The following is a 23,499-nucleotide window of genomic DNA, read 5'->3' on the forward strand; positions in this document are numbered from 1 at the left end:
TTAGGTCAGTCATTGTTGCTCTTTCACTGTAAACAATGCGAGTTGCTTAAAATCACAACAGGTGTCACTGTTTATAATTCAGAGCGAATTCCGACCATTAGGAAATGTGCTTTGTTTATTTCCTTTGGCAAGTAATGTTGCCCGAATAAACTGGAGAATTAATTTTATATTTCTTTTGTGTACTGGAAAAGTAGCATTCACTATTAAGCATATCTGATAGAGACATCTAGTTGCAGATTCCTCACCTTAGAATTTTCCCCAGGCGCCAATCTGGATCTGAAGATTTTTCTCAAGCAGTACACCTGCGCAATACTGGGTGGCATTGATTGGCTCCGCGTCTGGCGTCGACAGCGCCAGATATGCCCTTGAAAGTTATACAGTGCTGTGCTGATCCGAAGAAAGCTGCATCTCAATCATTTTTTGACTTGCCCTTGTTTTTTGTTTTTGAGTTGTACAACTGCTGGTGTGTCGAGGATGTCATCTAGGAAGCCCATGATCAAGCCCTGTGGATCCCATCATTGCGCGATGTTGGTGACGGACCCACACCTTGTGTGCCGTTGGTGTTTGGAGTATGATCTGAAGTCGTGCTCCAAGTGTTGGGCCATGCATCTATAGGCTGTGAGGGAGTAGTCCCTGAAGCTGATGGCGGTCTGATGCTCGACTCCGTGTAAATTGAAGGTCAAGAGGAAGATCCCGGGAGCGGATACGGAGTCCCCCATCATAGTCGTCCCACTCCTAGTCCTCACGACGGTCGGGTAAGTGGAGGCACAAAAAGAAGTCAAAGAAAGAGGAACTTCACCCCATGCGTCAGCCGACAAAATGAGGGGTTGAGAGTGTCTTCGTTCTACAGAGCCTGCATCTGGGCTGACTCTGCTTTTTCCAGAGTTTCCGGGAGCCGGAATGACCTCTGCCCAACTAAATATTTTTGGCAGTCAGACACCATTGGTGCACCCTGTGGCCCTTCGGAGTCGCAAGGGGCTCCTTCTGGGTTCTGCGCCGCCGGCTTTAGCCTTGACTCAGAGAGCCAACCTTGGATCAATGCTTGGATACATGGACGGTGTTGTTTTTTTACCATCTTGACCTTCCCCGACATGAGTGCTCCCGGGCAGCGCTGTCCCCACACTCAGTGCCTACTCCAACACAGAGCCGGAAGGGCGTCGTACAACTCCTGTGCCGACAGGAGCCGCGCCTCCTATGTCAGATCCTGAGCCGATTTCTTATTAGTTAAGGTACTGTGAGGAATGGGAGGGGTCACTGGATCCTTTAGAGTACCAGCTCCAAGATCCTTTAGATCTGCGTCTGGACTTTGGTGAAGCCATTGGACTGGACACCTATGGAGGAGGGTGCGAAGAGCAGCTGAAGTCCTGGAACTTAGAGCTCCTTTCGGTGGCAATCAGGGCTAACCTCCTGACAGAGATGCTTCAGCCTGTAGGTTCATCCTCTGAGTCCCTGCTCCCTTTCAATGAAGCACTTAAAGATGTCCTACTAGGTACCTGGTGCAACCCAGCACAGGGAATCCTGTGTACAGGACAATTTCCCAGTACCATTGACGTGCTCCAGGCATCTCAAGTTTCTGTATACAGCACCCCACTCCTGAGAGTTTGGTGAACCAAGCTCCCTCTTCCCAGAACACGTTTCCTTCCGCACCCCTAGATAGTGAATCCAAGCAGCTGGACACACTTGGGAAGAAGAGGTTTACTTCTGCCAGCCTACCACCTTTTGGGTCATTATTCCAACACCCTCTGGGTTACTGTTGCGCAAGTGCTGCCACAGGTCCCAGAGGAGGCCTAGGCTTACTCTCCCAAGCAGTTGCTGATGGGAGAGACGCAGCAAAATTCAGTCCGATGTCTGGCAGGGCACGACTTACTCACCTTTTGCCGTTAGGCTCCCTAGGCGCTATGCCTGTTTGAGAAAGTTTGGCTTTTTGGGGGTTGTCCAAGCAAATCTTATGGACATGCCCTTTGATGGCACCCATCTCTTTAGAGAAAAATCAGACCTGGTACTCAAGCACTTCAAGGATTCCCATGCTACGGCACGAATGCTGCTCTGACCCTGCGTGGCTGGGGTTGTGGAATCGACCAACCTCGTGGATCAGGTAGCTAGCTGTTTTGTGAACACCACCTCTCCCCCATTGCCCCCCTGTCCAAGCAGCTACCTCCGACCCTTCCTAGTCTGACTCTTATCCACCAGGGACCAGTTGGAGGCAAGGTCCGCACTCACCCCTGCTCTGCGGACAGTCACATCAGACAGGTGGATTTTGCAGATAGTCCGAAGTGGCTACTCCCTCCCCTTTGAGACTACCCCTCCATCCAAGCCACCATCCTGTGATAGGATAACGAAGGATTACTTGGCACTTCTCTGGGAGCAAGTTGGGTACTTCTCGGGGAGGAAGTTAGGGCTCTCTTGGCCAAGTGAGACATGGAAAGGGTTCCTGTGCCAGAAGAAGGTATTGATTGCTATTACTTCTACTTTCTGGTACCCAGAAAGGACAAAGGCCTCCACCCTATCGCAGACCTTCGGTCCCTCAATCTCTTCCACAGGAAGAAGAGGTTCAAAATGGTCACACTGGCTCAAGTCTTATCTGCCCAGGAGACTGGATGGTAGCAATGGACTTGCAAACCGCTTATTTCCATATTCCTGTCCTGTCTGCACATAGACGTTACTTGCAGTTTACGGTGAGCCACAAGTTGACTGTGCTCCCTTTTGGCCTTAGCAGCGCCCCTCAGTTGTTCACCAAGGTGATGACTGGAGGCAGCTCATCTGCATGATCAGCAGTTTGTCTTCCCACAACCTCAAAGACTGCACTTTCAGGCTTATCCTCCTGATTGGCGACTCCTGCATATTCAGGCTATGATACCGATGTTTGAGCCTCTAGCCTGGATTTCAGTGAGAATGACTTTAAGCGAGGGGGTGTGGACCCTTTATCAGGAGGCTTTGTGCCTCTTGGCTGGAACAACAGGGCATATCCCTGGTGGTTCAATATATGGTGGACTCTGAACTCCAGAGTTGCTGAACTCAGCAGACAATGGTTAGTCGATCATGAATGGCATCTCCATCGGAGGCGCAAAGTCTTTCAGCAGCGAGGAGTGCCTTTATTAGATCTGTCTCATCCACAGGGAACGTGCATTGTCCACAATTTTGCGCATTTGAGTTTCCAAGACATCAATTGCTCGGTGATGCTTTTCATCTCAAGGGGAACTCTGGCCTCCTGTATGCTTTTCCGCCTTTATCACTTCTGCCCAGAGTTCTCAAGAAGATCAGGAACAACTGGGCCTAAGTAATCCTTGTGGCTCCAGACTGGTCACGGAGAGCCCCGTATCCTGAGCTACTGAGCATGGCCATCAATCCTCTGATCAGACTGCCCCTTCGGGAGGATCTTCTGTCGCAGCAGCAGGGAAGGGTTCTGCACCCGAACATGTCCAGCTTCTGCCTTCTCGCATGGAGATTGAGCCAGCGACAGTTGACAACTTTTGACCTTCCGCCCGAAGTCTGTGATGTAATCTTGGCAGCCAGGCGTCCCTCCACCAAATCGGTTTACGCCTGTCATCAGAATACATTTGTGGCATGGTGCACAGATAAGTCTGCTCTTTCTGCCCCTCTGTCTGAGGCCCTGTCGTTTATCCTTTCTCTGTCCCAGCAGGGCTCTGCTTTGGGAACTCTCAAAGGTTATTTATCTGCTATTTCTGCATTTCTGAGGGTGCCTGATCAACCTTCTTTGTTTAAGGCTCCTATTTGTTAGTAGGCTCCTCAAAGGAGGTCTTACTCATCTGTTTCCTCCATCCCCATTCATTATGCCCAATGGGATTTGAATTTGGTTCTGACAGTCCTAATGTGCACTCCTTTTGAGCCTTTCCACAATTGTCTTCTCAGACTTACAACATTGAAGACATCCTTTCTTGTGACCATTATATCTGCCTGCAAGGTGAATGAGCTGCAGGGATTGTCATCTAAGCCGCCCTACTTTTCCATCTATCCTGACACAAGGGTGCTTCGCACTAGAGCTTCCTTGTTGCCGAAAGTGTTTATGCCCCTTCATGTAGGCCAATCCATCACCTTGCCTACTTGCCTACTTTTTACACACCTCCACGTCCTTCCAAGGTGAGGAGAGTGTCCACGGTCTGGACCCAAAAGAGCGTTGGCATTCTACCTTTATCATACAAAAAAAGTCTGGGTTGATGATCAACTCTTTGTTGATTATGTGGGTGCGAAGAAAGGTTTGGCAGTGCAGAAGAGAACTACCTCCATATGTGTTGTACTCTGCATTAAAATCTGCTACGTATTGGCAAAGAAACAACCACCTGAAGGTTTGTGTGCTCATTCTACCAGAGCGACAGCTGCAACATCACACGCAGTTCCAGTCATTGACATCTGTCAGGTGGCAATATGGGCATCCTTGCGCACGTTTCCTAAATACTATTACCTGAACAGTCAAGTCCGTAGGGACAGGTACTTTGCTTGTTCAGTCCTGCAGGACTTCCTAGTATGATCTTGGTTCACAGACCCACCTCCAGAGATGGTATTGCTTGCTTAGTTTTGACACAGCGGTGATCAGTGTTATTCATGGCTCGGCGCTTCTGGTGTGGAAAGTCATGAAAATAAACTGTTGTCAGCTTGCCAGGGTGGCTCATATAAGGTAAGTAATCTGCAACTAGATATTGTCTCTACCAGATAAGTTAATTACCGAAGATAAGTAACTTGTCCTTCTAAGCAACTTAAAAAATGTAAAGAATTAAAAAATTATATTTGAAATGTTAGTTGTGAAGGAAATGTTTATGTGGCCTGTTTAAGTCTATTAAAAAGTAATACTGTTATTGCAGGCTACCCTCCATCATGCTTTTGTTTCTTTTGCAGTAATTTAATTTCTTGTCCTTTACGTCCATCTTTGATCTAAGAGTAATCTACTTTTTCGCTACCATGTCCTCCCATCCTGCTAAGTCTTCAGTAGGTTCCAGAGAGAATTCAAGAAGAGCGCAGTTTGTAAATCCAGTAGTTAAAGATGTTGAAAGGCTTAGTTGTTGATGATGCTTAAGTGAAGGTCATTTTACTCCATTGATTGTATGAACTTATTTTCAGCTAAAATTCATTTGACCAATAAAAAAAGTTATTGAAGTACATGAATATTTTCCATCTAGCATATGTTCTCAGCACTGTCTACCAAAGATGGAGAACTTTTTTGCTGCATGATATCCTCACTTAGTTTTGAGCTTGTTGATCTTTTTAAGTACCATAAAGCATACCCCTATATTTCTGCTGACCTTCTTGTAGGAAAGTACCTGGCATGGTTACCTCAACATTTGCCTGCTATTAGTATGCTTAGACTGTTTTCACTGGGATCCTGCTAACCAGGACTCCAGTGATTGTGCACTCCATCTAAATTTGGATGCCCAAGACTTTGCACACCCCACAATTGGCATGCCAGTGCTCCCGTATAAGTCCCTAGTATATGGTACTTACGTTCCCAGGGCATTGGGGTACCAGGAGTTCCCCATGGGCTGCAGCATGTATTGTGCCACCCGTGGGAGCCCATACAAAATGTGTCCACAGGCCTGCCATTGCATCATACATGAAAAGCTGCATGCACCCTTTCACCACAGGTCACTGCATGAGGTAAGTCACCCCTATGGTAGGCCCTCCTAGCCCAGAGAGCAGGGTGCAGGTTCCTGTATGTGAGGGCACCCCTGCATGAGCAAAGGAGCCCCTATGAACTCCAGTTCCATTGCACTGGACTTAGTATGTGTGGGAAGCCATTTTACCCATGTACTGGAGACTGTGCTGTACTGGTGTCCAGCTACATAATGGTAACTATGAACCTGGACATATTTGGTATCAAACATGTTGGAATCATACCCCAAATACTGTTTCATTCTGAGGGCTCCTTGGCCACCAGCATTGCTCCTACCAGTCTTTTGGGGCTTTCCGGGCAGCCCATGCTGCTGCCAACCCTCAGACAGGTTTCTGCCATCCTGCTGCTTGACCAGCTCAGGCAGGGAAAGGCAGAACAAAGGATTTCCTGTGGGAGAGGGAGTTAACACCCTCTCCTTTGGAAATAGGTGTTACAAGGCTTGGAAGGGGTAGCCTCCTCAAGCCACCGCTTTGCTTTGAAGGGCACATTTGATGCACTCCTTGCATAAACTGGTTTGCACCAGTCCTGGGACCCTCGGTCCCTGCTCTGGTGTGAAACTGGACAAAGGAAAGGGGAGTGACCACTCCCATGCCCATCACCACCCCAGGGGTGGTGCCCAGAGCTACTCCAGGTGGCCACTCTATTTTGCCATCTTGAAACCAAAATGTGCAGAGGCCCCCGGGAACATCTGAGTGGCCAGGTTAGGCAGGTGACGTCACATCACCTTCCTAATAGGTGATCATCTTACTAGGTGACCAAACCCCCTTTTAGGGCTATATAGGGGCTCCCTTGAACATTCCATTAGGACTCCTCTGCATCATTTACTTTATTTTCTGGCCACCGGAACCGCAACTGGACTCTTCAGGATCCGACAATCTGCGCCACTCCCCTGCATCTGCAGGCACCAACTGCAACGACGACCAGCTGTGTGGATCTGCTCTCCTCTGGAACCACGTGGATCCTGCATCACAGGTGGTGGTCTGGAGTGGTCCTCTCTGCCAACTGCCCAACTAGGGAGACTGTAAGCCGTTGCCTCTTCTTGCAGGACAGTACACCTGTGCACAGTGACTCTTGCAGCTACCAAGGCTTATTTGCTGCTGCTCCAAGGGATCTTCAAGCTCTGAGTAGCCCCAGCACGTCTTCCTGTAAAGCACAGTCTCCCCTCCGCTGCTCTAGCAACCTGGGACTCCTCGTCAGGTGTGCTGACTGGGCCTCACTGCGACTTATTGTGCCTGCTGCCAGTGGGTTGCCTGTGGGGGCTGCGACTGCTTCTGTTGGCTCTCCCGCCTGCCGAGAGTCACCTCAGACTCTCCTCCCGGAGTTTAGTCCCCTGGAACTTGCTGGTCCTCTTCAGCCTTGCAGCTCTTCTTTTGCTCCTCTTGCATTTGCCAAGGCTTGTTGGTGGTTCTCCTGCCCCACTTACCATCTGCGTCCCGACAACTGACATGGAACACCATCTGCACTGCTCCAAGGACCCCTTTTCAGCTCCCGGGCTCCACAGCTGGTCGTCATCTCCCATCGTAGACCTGGTTCTGCATCCACAAAAGGGTGTGTAGTGGCTCCTGCCCCCACTGAACACTCCATTGTGAATTGGACTCTGTCCCCTTCTTTTGCAGGTCCTCTTCTCTCGAAATCCATCTTTGGTTTCTTCTTGTCTCGCCCTGCTGTCGTACAATCCTTTTTCTAAGTCCTCCTGGTAGTTCTTGGGAAACCAGGTACTTACTCTCCTCTCCTGGTTGCTGGGGGCCACTCTGGTACTCACCTCTTGGGATTCCTAGTTCCTCCAACTCCTCTCTAACAACTCTGCATCCTTGGGTGATGGACTGTATCCTGCATTCCATTTCCATAGTATATCGGTTGGCTCTCCCCTAGGGCCCTTTCTGTTTTCACTAAGTATTACCAAGGCTTGTTGCCTTTATGCTATTTTGCTGATTGCTATTGTGTATGTAAGTAGTGTGTACTTGCCTCCAGTTGGGGGGACTGCCTATAAGTATTCTAGTGTTCTGTTACTATAATAAAGTACCTTTATTTTTGTAGCACTGTGATTCTTTCATGTGTGATAAGTTGCTGTGTGACTATAATGGTATTGCATAAACATTGCATGCCTCCTAGCTAAGTCTTGACTACTGATCCACAGCTACCTCTAGAGAGCCCTGACTTCCTAAACACTGCCTACACTTTACTAATATGGGATACCTGGTATAAGGTGATAACACCATAGGTGTCCACCACACCATCTTCCTCCTCTGCTGTCATGATCCTGAATGGGTGATGGAATGGGTTCTAATCACTAGAATGTTGAAAGAGAGGTTAATTATCCATATTTGGTACTAATATTTTGGGGATATGTGCTCTGCAGTTTATCACCGTTTAATCATAGGCTTTTCAATGTTCTGCTTGTTTTTTGGCCTGGCCAATCAGCCATCTTTTAGATGGCTGGCCGCAAAATATATTTTGTGGGCTCCACCAAGAACGTAGTAACCTTTCGAGACAACCCCCTGATTTCATTGGTTGGCTTTGTTGTCACTCATTTGCGTTCTTCCTATTCATTGACTTTTCTTCCTCTTCCTTCTGTTTGTCCCTTCCCTGCAGCATAGCATTTTAACCATCTTTTTGATTTGCTGACTTGTATCCTTCCACTGCTCACTGTCAGGAGATTTGTTTTTCTTTTTTGTTAAGCATTCAGTCAGAGGGCATGTGTTTTCTGTCTCCCATGTGCGCCTCTCGCCATGGCAGATTTCTCCCCCACTCTCTGGTTTGCATGGCTTCCAGCATCTTAAATCAGTCAATAACAAAAGGTGCCAGTATCATTATGGGGGTGTGCACATGCATGTTTCTGCGTGCATACATCATAACACTTGGGTGCCTTCAAAATTACTTCAAAAACGACAAGGTGATAAATGGAATGCTTGAATTAATCTCAGCCACTGGCAGTTGCTTGGGCCGCATCTCAATCCATTATTTATTGCCCGCTATGCCCCCTCAGTTTGGACCCAGCCCTATGCAAATCAGCCTTGTTGCTGCTCCTTTTAAGAACAGTCCAACCGGAACTGCCAGGCCAGGTCCTCCTTGAACCGGAACACAAGCAGCATAGGACCAGTTTCGCCCTAGGGCTCTTCAGCCAGGGATAGATTGGTTCCAGAGTTGTTTTTTCATTTGGAAAATAATATCAGCACCAAAAGCAGTTGTCAGCTCACCCTTTTTTTAAACAAGGTTGCTTCCTTCACAGTATTGCCAAAATGCTGTTTAGTTTTTACTGATGCTGTACAGCATCACCAAAACCGTTGGGTCCCAAGTGGAGACATAAAGCAGAGTTATATGTACCAAATATAAATCTGATTGGTCTGACACCTGATTTCAAAGAAGGAAATCTAAAGATGGAAATAAATTGATGACGGGTGATGTCAGTCAAGGTGAAGCACCTACCTTCTATCATTGGGTATTAATGCTTAAAAGTCAGCAAATAACTGTCTTTTGGAAAATGTGTGTAGTCCCTTAATCACAAAAATGTCTTCAAGATTGTTTCTCTTTTGTAATGTTAAGAAGTTACTTTGTAAATCATACTGTTATCCTGGTGTCTTTCGGCATAAGAATGAAAACGTGAGGGAGGAACAAGGCTGGGAAACTGTAAAACAGCTTATTGGAAGTGCAAATGACTAAATTGTTACCTAAAGGCAAAATTGATTGGAGCAGAGCAGACGGTCTTCCGGAAGTTTGTTCCAAAGAATAGGACTGCAGATAGTGATCCTCATCCCAATATGGACATTTGGCTTTTGGATTTGCAGAAGTAAATGCTTAGATGAATGATGACCTTTCGATAGAAGATATATTATACCCACTGCAAAATCAAATTGGTAGTACTGTATAATGTGTGGTGAATTAAGCAGAGGACCTTGAAGGTGGATTGAAGTAGTGGAGCTAAACTTGGGAGCTCCAACCACAATTCTAGCTGCTTTTTTGTAATGGGTTGTAGGCAACCTAGAAGTAACACTAGTCCAGTCTGGAAACTAATATTGCTGAAATAGCCAAAGTTCTAGTTTCTTGAGGGAGGTATGAGAAAACAAGACACAAAATAATGGAGGTGTGGTGTGCACGTTGATACCACAGCTGACACTTGGATGTCCATTAGAAGAGCAGCGTCAATTAAGTCCTTTTTAGAGGGCTTTGGACAAGGTCCCCATGAAACCCGCCAGAAAGATGGTTGCTGTATATTTTTATCAGTGGCAGAAATCAGAATATTACTTTTGTCAATGTTGAGCTTGAGCCAGTGTAGGCTCATCCAAGTGTGGGCTGCTCTGGGACATGTCTAGAGGCAAAAAGGTGTGTTTATAGTGGAACAGCCCTTGTACATTAATTGTTGTCAACTTGGTTGTAGTTGGTTAATCTGAAAGAGTGGAAGTTGTCAGCTAATGGCGTCATGCAAATGTTAAACATTGGATTAAACCCTGGGGAATGCCACATGTTAACTGTTTAGAAGATGACAAATTCAGGCCTAGAATTATTTGTTAGCTTCTGTCTTCAAGGATTGTGGTGAATGAACTGAATACCGAACCAGTGATACAGGTGTTGTAAAGTTGCTTTATGGGGATTGTGTGGTCATAGGTATCAAATTCAGCATAGAGATCAAGTAATATTGAAGCTGATGGGATATTTGCATCCATTGCAAGATGTTGATTATCAAATAATGCTAAGATGTCTACTACTGTACTGAAATTTGAAAGAAATCCAAAAGGGGGAGTCTTTTAAAATATTGTGACTTTGGAGAAAGTGATTGTGTTGTTTTGCTAGATAGTCTTCTAAAGTGTTTGACTACTGAAAGAACAGTGATGGGTTGATAAATGGAGGCTAGAGATGGATGAAGATTCACTCTTTTCTGTAGGGGAACCACAGTGCCTTTATGGGTAGTTTCTGGGACTGAATCAAATTTAATGAGGCATTAATTCTGTTACATACTGCACATAAGGCAAAATCGCCCAAACAAGTATTAAATTTTAATATGTGTGGGAGGTCAACCGAGATCCAGGTTAAAGCGTTTAATGGTTGGATGTAAAGTGGAGGTGTCGGTAATCCCAAACTGAAGCCATTTCTGTATCTAAGATGGCGCTAAGTGATTTTATTTCATTTGCGGACACAAGACTAGCAAGAGAATCTTTAAAAAAAAAATCTGAGAAAGCCCTGTAACTATTTGCAACAACGTGCCAGATAGTTAAGAGGGTGTAGCAGTGCTGATCAGTTATTTTATGGTAACAAATACTACTTCTTGGCTAGGAAACACTGTTAAAATTCTGTTGGAAAAATAGTTTTTCTTGGCTGCTTTAAGTGCAACTTTGTATAGGTGAAGTTCCTCCTTGCTAGTGCGCTTTATTAGAAGGATAAGATCATATTTTGTGGGTAAGCATGAGAACTGTTTTGAAGGAATAGCATGTAGTTATTGGGTTTAGCTCGAATTTTGAGTAATATAACTTACAACCAAGATTATGAGCATTTATATTTGTGTAAGCTTGGCTTGTTTTGAATATAATTGTCTTCCAACAAAAATATAAACACTAGTGCTAGCCCTCACCACCAGAACCATGATTGGTTGGTTGTCTTAATTTATTTTTATGTCCTATATTGTCAAGAATGTCGTAAGGGTTTTTACTATATTACCATCAAATTCATAGTTTGTTCTGTGTGCTTTATGGTTTTCATACATTCCATGCAGCAATTCTTAAAGAATATGCCTTAATGACTGTTATTTGACCATGCTGGCTTGATGTATGCCCATTGGTTAGTTTGCATTGTTTTCCTTTTCATCCCTCGTTATCAGTCTTCAACAAAATGTCAATTTAGTCTTTGTCATGTAGTTGACTGGTGCCATCAGCCCCCTTGGTTTTTCGTCCCATCTTTTAGCCACCTTAACTTTATTCTCATCCATTTAATCTGTCATTTTTCCATCCTTTACTATTCCACATTTTCTTTTAACTGATCTTTATAGAGGTATAGCTTAGATTTGCATATGCCAAATTCATTCACTTGTTTTCGATAATTTCAGTGACTTGGTGTGCTCAGCCTGTCGCACCAGAGCATGTTTGCAAACTATTTGCTTATTCATTAATGTAGGGACTGAAGGTGAAGTATGCAGGTGATACTTGAACCAAATGGCTAGGCTTTCACATTGCTTGGTACAATGTGAAACAACAGTAGTGCTCTTCTTAATTATACACATGGATTTATTTGCAGCGTCCCAACCCAATCCAGCTGTGTTCCCCACCCTTTATACTGGCACCAATCAAAGACAAACAGACAGAGATGGGGGAGGCTTCTGGAGAAGCCAGCCAGAGGTACAACGTCCTTTTTGTGAGCTATTGCTTGTCTCATGACCAACGCTGGCTGCTGGCATCCTGCACCGACCTCCATGGAGAACTTCTAGAAACCTGCATTGTGAACATTGATGTGCCCAACAGGTAGTCAGAAAAAATGTTTATCTTTGAAAGCCATTGCATGCAAATTCTTTGATCACTTTCCATCCTGGAGAATGAGCCTTTCACAGAGACCGGTGTGATCCCAGAGTAAATACATGGGTACACCACCAATCCACTCCCTGCCATCTTTTCCATCTTTTGTCATCACAGCCACAAACACACATCACAATCTTGCTTGCATTGCTCCCAGAGTGAAAGACTGTTGATCCATTAAACAAAATGTAAAACAATTTATTTAATAAAATTGTAGACATGTTAAAATAATAGTGAAGCATCACATATGTTAGGGAGGAACTGCTGGCGTAGGGGAAGCAGTGGAGGCTGTTGAGCACTCTGCATTTTTGAGAGGTATCAGAGTATTAGTTAGAGATTATGACAACACCTGTGAGGAGGAGGCATTCATATTTTTCCTAATGAACAGCATGTTAGACTCTGGTGAGCAATCTTATGTTTAAAGACCGGTTTCATGATAGTCAGGGACGAAGTTCTTCTGTGTTTGTTATAGAGGGCACTGCATCTTTTCACGCTTGGTTTTATTCTGTAAGGTCTTTGAAGTGCAGAGGCAATGGTATTGGGTAAATGAGGCAGTAGTGTGTAAGTGTTTTTTTCACCATGCCTTTTGAAACTACTCATTTAAGTCATGCTTAAGGGCATCTATCCTGCCCTTGAAATAGATTCAACTTGTTTATTCAATTTATTGTAGTTTAAATGATCATACATAATGTTTTTCCTCTGAGTCTCTCCAGGTCACGGAGGAGTAAAGTCTCTGCACGAAAAAATGGGCTACAGAAGCTGTGGGAATGGTGCATTGGGATAGTACAGATGACATCACTGCAATGGAGAATCGTAATAGGTCGCCTCGGGCGAGTTGGACATGGGGAATTGAAAGGTAACCTTAACAAGGAGCAGTTTCATTAAATGTCACAAACCATGCAAGTGTTCCTATCTACCATATCTAAATCTAACAGATTTTCTTATGTTTGCTTGCTGTATGTGTATATAAGTTCCTAGAATCTATGACTGTAGATACATATAGATCTGCATACTCCAGCCATCTAGTGTTGGGGTCCGGTGTTGCATCTTGTTGTGACATGAAAGACTTTGAAGAAAAACAAGTGCTGCTGCTCCTCCCTTAGTCCAAAATTTGCATTGGCACCAACTCCATGTTAGATTGTTTTTTTTCTGCCATTGTGTTTGCATGCACCCAAAGAAGGCTCCAAGTTGTGTTCTTCATATGTTTTTCAAACCCTCTTTGTTCAAATTGGACAGGCACGATTCAGAACCAGTCTGCGGTTTAATGACTGTTTGCTGCTCTACTTCAGCAGACTTCTGCGAAGGACTGCCAGCTTCTGTTTGATGCACCGGGCCTTCCCATGCACTTCAGGGATCTAGAGTCCTTCAACCACCTACACCAGAGATTGTAGACTGGAAGAGGATTGACGCAACTTACAAACTTCTATCATTGCCCTCGGTGCAACTCAAAGTATTAGTTATCAAATCACCATGATGTCTCCAGTCTCTGCCTCTCTTCCAACGTCGATGATGCCTCCTGCAAGTCTTGCTTTGTCTTCTACTCCACAGAAGACCTAAAAGTACTGCAGAGAGAGGCCCTAGGTGCACCAAAAAATCTGCCGCTACAAATCATCTGTAATGTCAGATATTTTTGGAATAGAGGAACTTATCTCTGCCGAAGAAGGTGATGGCACAGGTCTGTTTGGAGTCGAGCAGCGCATCTGGCACATAGCCCAGACTAGATTCCCTCTAGATGCTCGGAGCATAAGGAGCAAGAGTTTGTCAAGCTGGTGTCGACATCAATTGAAGTGCATTGAACAAAGTTAGGGAACTGTGATGCTGCATGCAATGGGGGGGGGGGGGTGAGCATTGGGGCGGGGTCAAAGGCATGGATAAACAAACAGAATACAGTATTAAAAAAGTGATGGATGGAATTAGGGGACGCATCCCAATCCATCATTATTTTGTACACCATGTCACCTCAGTTTGGACCCAGCTATATGAAATTTAGTCTTGAACCTGCTCCAATAGGAACAGTCCAGCCTGAACTTCCAAGCCAGGTCCTCCCTGAACCGGAACACAAGCAACCCAGGACCGGTTTCAGCCTTATTATTGACTTGTCAGCTCGGTATAGCTTGGTTTCAGTCACTCAAGTCTGGGCATACCCACCCCATTTAGGGTGACATGCTACAGCATACAAAAAGTGATGGATGGAATGCTTGAATTAATCTCAGCCACTGGTAATTACTTGGGGCTGCATCCCAATCCATTGTTATTTTGCACACCATGCCACCTCAGCATGTACCCAGCTATGTGCAAACCAGTGTACCAATGTGAACAGTTCGGCCCAAACTGCCAAGCCAAGTTGAAACCCAGGACCTAACTGGAGATTAAGAGGTCCTAGGTTGCTTGTGTTCTTGTTGAGGAAGGAACTGGCAGTTCAGTTGGACTGTTACCCTTGAGGAGCAGGGTCAAGACTGATTTGGGCATGGCTTGGCCAAAACTGAGGTGGCTGGGTGAGCCAAAAACTGTGGATTAGGATGCTGCCTGAGCAATTGCCAGTCGCTGAGATTAATTTAAGTATTCCATCCATCACCTTGTTGTTTTTGCATTTGCTACCCTAAGTGCGCCGGTTATCTCCAAACATGGGTGCTGGACTCACTGTGCCATTGGAACCAAGCTATTCCTGGCTGAAGAGTCATAATTAGGGTGAAACTGGTCCTAGGTTGCTTGTGTTCCGAATCAGGGAAGACTTGGCCTGGCAGTTCGGACTGGACTGTTCCAATGAGGAGCAGGGTCAAGACTGATTTGCATATGGCTGGGTCTAAACTGAGGTGTCATGGTGAGTAAAAAAATTATGGATTGGGATGCGGCCTGAGCGATCACCAGTGGCTAAGATTAATTCAAGCATTCCATCCATCACCTTGTTGTTCTTGCATAAACAAACAACATTTTCTGTAACTTTGTTTGGTCTTTCACCTTCAGGTAACTACATATAAATACCACACAGCTCAAATGAAAAATGAATGCAAAGTTAAATTAGTGGATAATTAATCCTGGTTGGTACAGCGGAGAATAGTGACTTGTGTATGTTTAGTTCTATGAGGTCCCAGGCTGTGACAGAAAGCACTGTGAATATTTAAGTCATTATTTGAAACATGCATGCACATGGTTTGATAGACTGCTATAAAATGGGCAAAAGCTTTTAAGACAAAAGGGGCCTCTACGATTTTAGTAATACCCTGACTCCAAGTAGGGCTACTTTATTTATAACGGTCTTTTAAAAGCACACACTTGATAGCTCAGTTTGTAAATCCCTTGCAGAACTATTCAGAAAGAATACTTCAGTCTCATCAGGAAGCTTTAAGTGAGTCCATCAATGAAAGCCAATACTGGCTATCAAGCACCATTTACATTTGCAGATTGAACAGTTACGCTCATTTACATTAATCTCAGACAAAAAGGTACCCAGGCAAAGATGCATGTTTAGCTCTCTGCCCCTCCTTCGGTTTCACAGCAAGGAAGATTCTCTGTCTCACATTTCAGCTAAAGCATTTCAACACTCAGAATTAACTGCTCTGGGATGGTTGTCTTTGCACAAGAAGTATGGGAAAAAAAATTGTTAAATTAAAAGAGCATGAGCATGTCATGCCTCTGATATCCTGCCCACTTTAAACACTGGATGTCAAAGACCACCCGCCCTGGAACCAAAAAAGCACTCTGGGTTGTAAGTACCACACCTGTCTCCGAAAGACGGGTGACCCAACCAAAGTTGCACAAGAGGTCCCATGCTGAGATACCACACAAGTCCCTTGTGAGTTGGTCGTCAAGCCCAGCGCATGGAGTCTACCTCCAGGTTGTCTGCTGTCTTCAGGCTCCAGTCAGCATCAAGAGAAAGCTTTCTAGGTGACCAAGCTTCTGCCGAAGATCTTCGAATCTGGCCAGGCACCGTTCCCTACTCAACCCAACTGTATCAACCACCCTCACTCACAACCCAAGTCCACGCTGAATTGTCTGTCTAAGGTTGTGCCAAAGATTCTGTAGACGATGACAGCCTCATTGACAGCCTAGTCCAAGGAGTCTGAGGCTTCGATACTGCAGAAGTAGCTCGGTGCTAGGCAGAAGCATCATTTTATTTATCCTTTCACCAGGGAGATTTAGGTGAAAACACCTCTGCCGATGCCGCTAGACACTCCATCGTAGGAGAAGGCTTACCTTCAAAGAAGAGCCTACCTCAAAGGCCCCCTCGGGCCCAGCACCAGAGAGGCACAGGGACAAGAGCTGGTACCCTCTCTCACAATTTTCCCACTGCTGTCTCCTCAGTTTCCCACACCTCACCTCCTCTAAAACCATGCTCACACACACCACCTCCTCTCCCTCCACCTCAGTCACCTGATGTGGTCCACATGCACATCTTCTGATCCTGGGAGTTGGTATGACCTCTTTGACCCATATGATCAGCCCTTAGGCAGAGTGCTAAGTGATGATCAATGGATGACTACAATGTTGAGCTCCACCCCCCGTGCTGATGACCAATGGATGACTACAATATTGACTCCGACACCACCCCCCACCCCAAGTCTCCCTCCTACCCACAACCACCCAACCCATCATCGGAGATCCTTATTTAGACCACGATCCCATTAGTGCATCTGCACTTAATGAAATCATGGCTTACCATGAGGTCATCCAGGGAAACTGCTAAGCACCACAAAGTGGACATGCATGTGGTACAAGAGGAAGAGGACATCCTTGTAGAGACCGTTTCCAAGTCTGATTGCACAGTCCAGTTCCTACTCCTGCTCAAAGGCATGCTTATATTTACCCCAGATAATTTCATGGACATGATAAAGGCCTGGGTAGAGAAAAAATACAAGCCTCATAAAGTGTTCCCTTGCAGAGCAGGAGTCTCGCACCCTGTGCCTGTGACTTCTTGGGGGTTTAGACTTCATGCAAGAGAGCCTCTATCTGATAATTGAGATCAAAGGAATTGTGGCTGCGGTCAAAAGTATTCCAGTATGGGCAGCAACACACACATTTGTTTCTGACTTCTATCCAGGTATGACTGGGTTCGGTCTGAGGATAAGCAGGAACTGTTATACAGAAAGAGGTGTCAAGAGAAGGTGTCCGAAGGCAATACCATCTTGAACATCAACATTTTATGGAGGCTTGACACACCCTTCAGAGCATCAGTAGTAGCATCCTCCTCAGGAACTACATCTCTGGATTGGCATTTCTGGGTTCAAACCAGAGGCTCATCTGCATCTCCTCAACCTCCGGTTTGGTGGGGAGCATCCCTTTGGCTCCTAGGTTGATGAGAAGCTGGAAAATATTAAACAAGCATTGGCATAGCCAATGGGTTTCTTCTAGGCAAGACCTATTTGTATTGAAAGTGTCTTTTAAAGATGCTACACAGCAGCACAAGACTCTCTGTAACATAGTTTAAAGTACTTAAAATTAAAGTGCTAATGCGCTTCCAGCATTGACCCTGCCATTATGCTTTGTTTTTATTTTCTTTAAGCCATGTTATACAGCATCTCATGCATCTGTGCAACATGTTTAAAGGAGGGAACCACAATAAAGCATTCTTGGGAGTGCCAGATTGATGGATGGTGTGTGAAAACATGGGGGAGGGCGGGTTAAAATGCATGTTTGGTGGACAGGAGGGCCAGACGGTGCATGGTGGGTGGTGTACAGTGGGAGGGTGGACAGGTAAGCAATATGACAGGGGTGGGGGCAGGGATGTTTGGGCACAGATACATGCATTCATAGAGAGTGCATTTGTTAAAGTTTTTTTTAAAAGTACCTTGGGGAACATGTGGTAAGTGGAAGGACCCTGGCCACCGGATGAAGCACTTTGTCCAAGCACCACAGCATGGACGAAGACTCCAAGCCGAGGCCTGGAGGAGCGCTAACCAATCGGGAGCAAGGAAAGGAGACCCACGTGGGAGCTAACCAATGGTAAGAATAGTATTGTGGGAGCCAGCCAGTGGTAAGTAATGGGCAGGCTCTGAGCCCCTTCTAAGATTTTTTTTTTTAATGCAATATATTTCGCCACAGCACAAGCGATGTGCTGGCGAAACCTGAAAACAGACCGGAATCGCAAAAACTTTGGGTGCCATGCAAACTCCAGATACAAGAGGCACTTTTCAGAAACCGCTGTCCAGGTGTAGAGCCCAAGGTACGTCCCCAGATCAGCTGCAATCTTATCAAAGGTAGTAACACACCTTCAGGGATACACCAGGGCTGTATAAAGGGGAAATAACTAGGGGAAGGGTAGAGGTGGCTCTTGCAAAGAAACTTTCATCTCTAAGCAGTAATGCACCCTTTCTCCCACGTTTGCAGGGCATATGGTGAGTATTGGGGAGTGCATACAAGATTCCTTCTCACTAGGAGGAAGTCACATCAGATCTGTGGCTTTTAGCAGTGGTTTACCACAGCTACTGCCTCAGATTTCTCACACAGTCACCCTTTCAGCATTGCACTCCAGACACGTCCTCAGTTGAGACCATCTCCGGCTCCTCAAGTCCTTTATCTTAAAGATTCTGTTAGACACTACACACTGATCAAAAAGTTAACATTGTTTTTTTAGTATTTACCATGGAACTAGTCACAGAAGAAACTGATGTCAGGTTGCCGGGGTGGCACCTATATAGACATTGCTTCTTCACTTCCAACTTGGATCTTCATGACACCACCTACCAGCACGCAAAGGTACTGATCAAGATTTTCCAGATCCAATCTGATGCTTTGGTAATAGTCTACGGTTGGGAATCTGCTGTTAGTCTCTACCAGTGATAGAAATAGGGTCTGTAATTGTCAGTTGGTTTGTACCTGTCCAAGTAGGGACCCTCACTCTATTCAGGATAAGGGAGATACCCAGCTCAGATAACCCCCGCTCACCGCCTTGGCAACTTGGCATGAGCAGCCAGGCATATCTCAGAAGCAATGTGTAAAGCATTTGCACATAACAAACAGTAATACAGTGACAACAATACAAAAGTACACGTGCCCGTTTTTAGAAAAATATCCAATATTTATCTGTGTAAAACAAGAGAAAAATCTAACATACAGTAATAAAGATATGAATTTTGCACGAATTAACTTAAAAATATTGTTCCTTGAAGTCGATAGCTCTGTCTGAGGCTATCACGGCATTGTGAACAACAAATCTAACAGTTCAGGCCGGCCACGGCATCGCAGGCCCACTAGAGTCTCGGGAAGACCTGCAAAACAGTACCCTGGAAATGCAGGGTGTTGTGATTCTCGCAGTGAAATCCAGAGTGCGGCATCACTGGCATTGCAGGAGTTAGTTCCAGAGGTCAGTGTGGGGGTCATTGGGCCCTTGAAGTCACACTTGCTGCAGATCGAACTCAGGGCTGATGATGAAGTCAGGAGCGCCGGCGTGGATGCTGTCTGGGCTGTGGTGTGAAGCAGGACGATGCGACTTGCGGTGCCCACAGGTCTCGGGTACAGGCAGCAGCTCGGTGACTGCGTCCTGTGGCGTCAGTGAGACCAGGGCTGCGGTGTGAAGTGGGTCTGTGCGACATGTAATGTCTCCAGGTAACGGTGCAGGCTGCAGCGTCATCGTTACTGAAGCGCTTTCATCTGTAGCCCCAAGTGTGGCGCAGGATGACTCTGTGCAGCGCCCATAGGTCACAGTGCAGACAGGGGTGTCTGAAGACACTGGAGTCACTGCCATCGATGGACTGGGGCTGTGGTACAGGACGGTGCTTCGTATACTTCATGAGCCATGTCCTCAGGTCACGGTGCAGGCAGCGGTGTTGGTGTCAGCATGTGAGCAAGGCGTTGCAGGGCCCACAGATCCCAGTGCAAGCAGCAGCGACGGTGTTGTGGTGCGATGTGGGGCCTGGCTCCGTGTGGCTTTTTCCTGGTCACAGTGCAGTCAGCGGTGGCATTGAGAGCGTCACAGTTGTTTTTCTTCTGTTGCAGCACAAAACATAGTGTTGTAGGCAGATGAAGCTGAAATCTTTTATATCCCTGAGACTTCGGAAAGGAGGCAAGCTCTACCCCAAGCCCTTGGAGAAACCCCATAAGCAGGAAAACACAGCAAAGTCCAGTCTTTCCCCTCTTTAAGGCAGAAGCAGCAACTGCAGGCCAACCCAGCAAAGCATTCACAGCAAAGGGGCAGTACTCTTCCAGTTCTTCAGCTGTTCTCCTTAGCAGAGGTTCCTCATGACCCAGAACTGTTCTGAAAGCCTGGGGTTTTGGGTCCACTACTTATACCTGTATCTTCCTTTGAAGTAGGCAAAATTCAAAGGAAAGTCTCTTGTTGACAAGATCCTGCCTTGCCCCAGCCAGGCCCCAGACACACACCAGGGGGCTGGAGACTACATTGTGTGAGGGACAGGCACAGCCCTTTCAGGTGAAAGTGTTAGCTCCTCCATCCTCGCTGTAGCCCAGGAGACTCATCAGGCTATGCAGGCTACACCCCAGCTCCCTTTTTGTCACTGCGTGAGGGAATTCACAACAGCCGAACTGTCAGTCTGAACCAGATGTGGAATACACAAGCAGGCAGAGGCACAGGATGGTTTAAGCAAGAAAATGCCCACTTTCTAAAAGTGGCATTTTCAAACACACAATTTAAAAGCCAACTTTACAAAAAGATGTGTTTTTAAATTGTGAGTTTAGAGACTCCCAAACTCCACTTCTCTATCTGCTCCCAAAGGGAAACTGCACTTAAAAGTTAGTTAAAGGCAGCCCCCATGTTAGGCCATGCAACAGTGAAAACCAAATTTAGCAGTATTGCACTGTTAGGACATGTAAAACAGACCAGCACTTGTCCTACCTCCTAAATACACCACACCCTGCCCATGGGGTTTCAAAGGGCCTATCCTAAGGGTGCCTTACATGTAGTAAAAGGGAAGGTTTTGGCCTGGCAAGTGGGTACACTTGCCAGGTCGAATTGGCAGTTTAAAACTACATCCCCCCCCCAATGGCAGGTCTGAGATATGTTTACCGGGCTAGTCATGTGGTTGGCACAACCAGTGCTGCAGGCCCACTAGTAGCATTTGATGTACAGGCCCTGGGCACCTCTGGTGCACTTTACCAGGGACTTACCAGTAAATCAAATATGCCAATCATGGATAAACCAATTACCAATACAATATACATAGGGAGCACTTGCACTTGAGCACTGATCAGCAGTGGTAAAGTGCACAGAGACAATCAACCAGCAAAAAACAGGAAAAAAATAGGAGGAAGAAGGTGAAAAGTTTGGGGATAACCCTGCAAAAAGGGCCACTTCCAACAACCAGAAAAAGTGTTATCAAATGTAATTAACTTTATTACTTAGTAAACACTGCCCATTATACATGGCACACAACGTTATATTCACTCGACACTCCCTATATATTCTCATCTGTTGTGTGAAAAACATTAAAAGTCGAGTAAGTGTCCACGCGAATTGTGGACTAAGGGCAAATTTTCATCACATCTCAGGACTTGAAAGACTTCTTAGAAGGAAAATAACTTGAAAATGTTTAAGGCCAAAGCTGGATACCAGGAGTATGCATTGCATGTGAATCTACAGAACCACGTGCTAAAACCTGAAACTTCTAGGGTAAGTCAAATTTTCCATATATTTCACCTGCTTGCAGTTATTGAGATTGTTTAGGCGTGGGTTGTTGATTGAGTGAAAATAAAACTGTTAATGTTAGTTGAGTTGACTGATTAATTCATTGTTTGTATGACCTCCTTAGCTAAGAATTCACACTTGTTTAGTGACGTTTTGACTATACAAGATTTGAAAAGAAGCTCAAAGAAGACTGCTTTACGAGATATTTCTCTAACAGTTAAATATATTACTGGAAAATTACCTTAATTGTGCAAGGATTACATAAATATCCTTTTTATGTTTTTTATCTTTTTTAGCACCATACAAGAGGCTTCTTGCTGTTTTCGAAAATGCCAGACAAGGATAGCTAAGCTTCGTTTCTGCTTTTGGTATTGCGCAAAGCAGGCTAACCATTTTCTCCATACCTTTGTGCATAAAATGTAGCAGTAATAGCCATTTTTGCTCAGAAAGAAAACATTTTTTTGAATGATATTCATTGGGAAAAGTCAGTCTTGTGTTTGAACTTTGGCCGTTTTTATTTGCTAAGATGAGATAGCTTTCCTCCATGGTCTTAGTACTTTGTACTTTGACTTAAAACATTGTTTTAAGTGCTTAGTATAACATCATCTAATGATGATGCTAGACCTTCTCCCTATAAGGAGTGCTGGCTAGCAAGACCATCAGGAGGAGAAGCTGTATTAGTTACTGTTATATAGGGCAATGGACAAATCAGTCCAACACATTTGCGTAAGCTAGAAAGCTTTGTTTTTCAAAATTAGGACTGCCAACCTGTTTTTTTTTTTTTTTTTAACCAGCAGCAGCACTATTGTGTGTTTTAAATATTTTTAGTGAAAAACTAATTTTGTTGAGAGTTTAGGCAATGCTGTTCTTTACATTTTCCAAAATGATACAAGACACCCAGTATCTTTCTCCTTTGTATTTTGCTTACAATTGAAACACTCCCTTACTCCCTTCCCTCCAATGCCGCACCCACCCCCCTCGCACACATCTGGGTTGAGTGCATTTGACAGGTTGCTCACTTCCCCTATTTCTTGTGACAGTCTGCTCTTTTCTGCTTTATCTGTACCTACATCAGTAGTAATTCAAATCTAAGGCTCTCAGCCTGAGCGGCCTAGTTGAGCTTACAACGATTGCCAATAAGTGCTCAATTAGAGGTTGCCAGATTTTTTTTTAATCTGTTTCTATTGCTTGTTCATGTCATATATTACTTTTCCATAGCCAGCACATCCAAGAGTTTCATATGGACCCTTTGTCAGGAAGCTCTGTGCCTCTGGACATGGCTGGAACAATCTGGGCATGTCCCTGATGGTTCAACATCTGGCAGGCTCTCTGAACGCCAGAGCGGACGAACTCAGCGGTCAATGCCAGGCCGATCACAAATGGCATTTCCATCTGGAGGTGGTGAATGGTCTCTTTTAGCATTGAGAAGAGCCTTGGTTAGATCTGTTAACCTCCACAGAGAACGCGCAATGTCAGCTGTTTTGCCCATTGATGATTCCAAGGTGGCACTCGCTTGGTGACTTTTTTTTTATCTCAAGTGGAACTCAGGCCTCCTTACTGCCTTTCTGCCAATACCACTTCCTTCCAGAGTCCTCAAGAAGATCAAGAACAAACAGGCCCAAGTAATTCTTGTGGCTCCAGACTGGGCACGAGGAGTCTGATATCCCGAGCTCTGGAGCATGGCCATCAATCCTCCAATCAGACTGCCCCTTTGGGGGGACATCTATCACAGCAGCAGGGGACTGTTCTCCACCCGAACCTATTGTGACCAGCAAACCAGGTTGGTGGAACCCAGGTGTGGA

General features: G+C 45.4%; 1 protein-coding gene across 2 annotated transcripts in view; it reads left to right on the forward strand.

The window, feature by feature from the left end:
* Positions 1 to 23,499, forward strand: part of MED13L (mediator complex subunit 13L) — a 982,865-nt gene that overhangs the window by 842,854 nt on the left and 116,512 nt on the right. Inside the window, exons 24-25 of one of the 2 annotated variants that reach the window (XM_069214516.1) lie at positions 11,846 to 12,069; positions 12,825 to 12,976. In XM_069214516.1, the coding sequence (XP_069070617.1) occupies positions 11,846 to 12,069; positions 12,825 to 12,976 (376 nt within the window). The remainder of the gene's footprint in view (positions 1 to 11,845; positions 12,070 to 12,824; positions 12,977 to 23,499) is intronic. The other variant, XM_069214517.1, reaches the window with a different exon arrangement.

Source organism: Pleurodeles waltl, chromosome 11 (assembly GCF_031143425.1).
Source record: "Pleurodeles waltl isolate 20211129_DDA chromosome 11, aPleWal1.hap1.20221129, whole genome shotgun sequence".
NCBI classification, from domain to species: Eukaryota; Metazoa; Chordata; class Amphibia; order Caudata; family Salamandridae; genus Pleurodeles; species Pleurodeles waltl.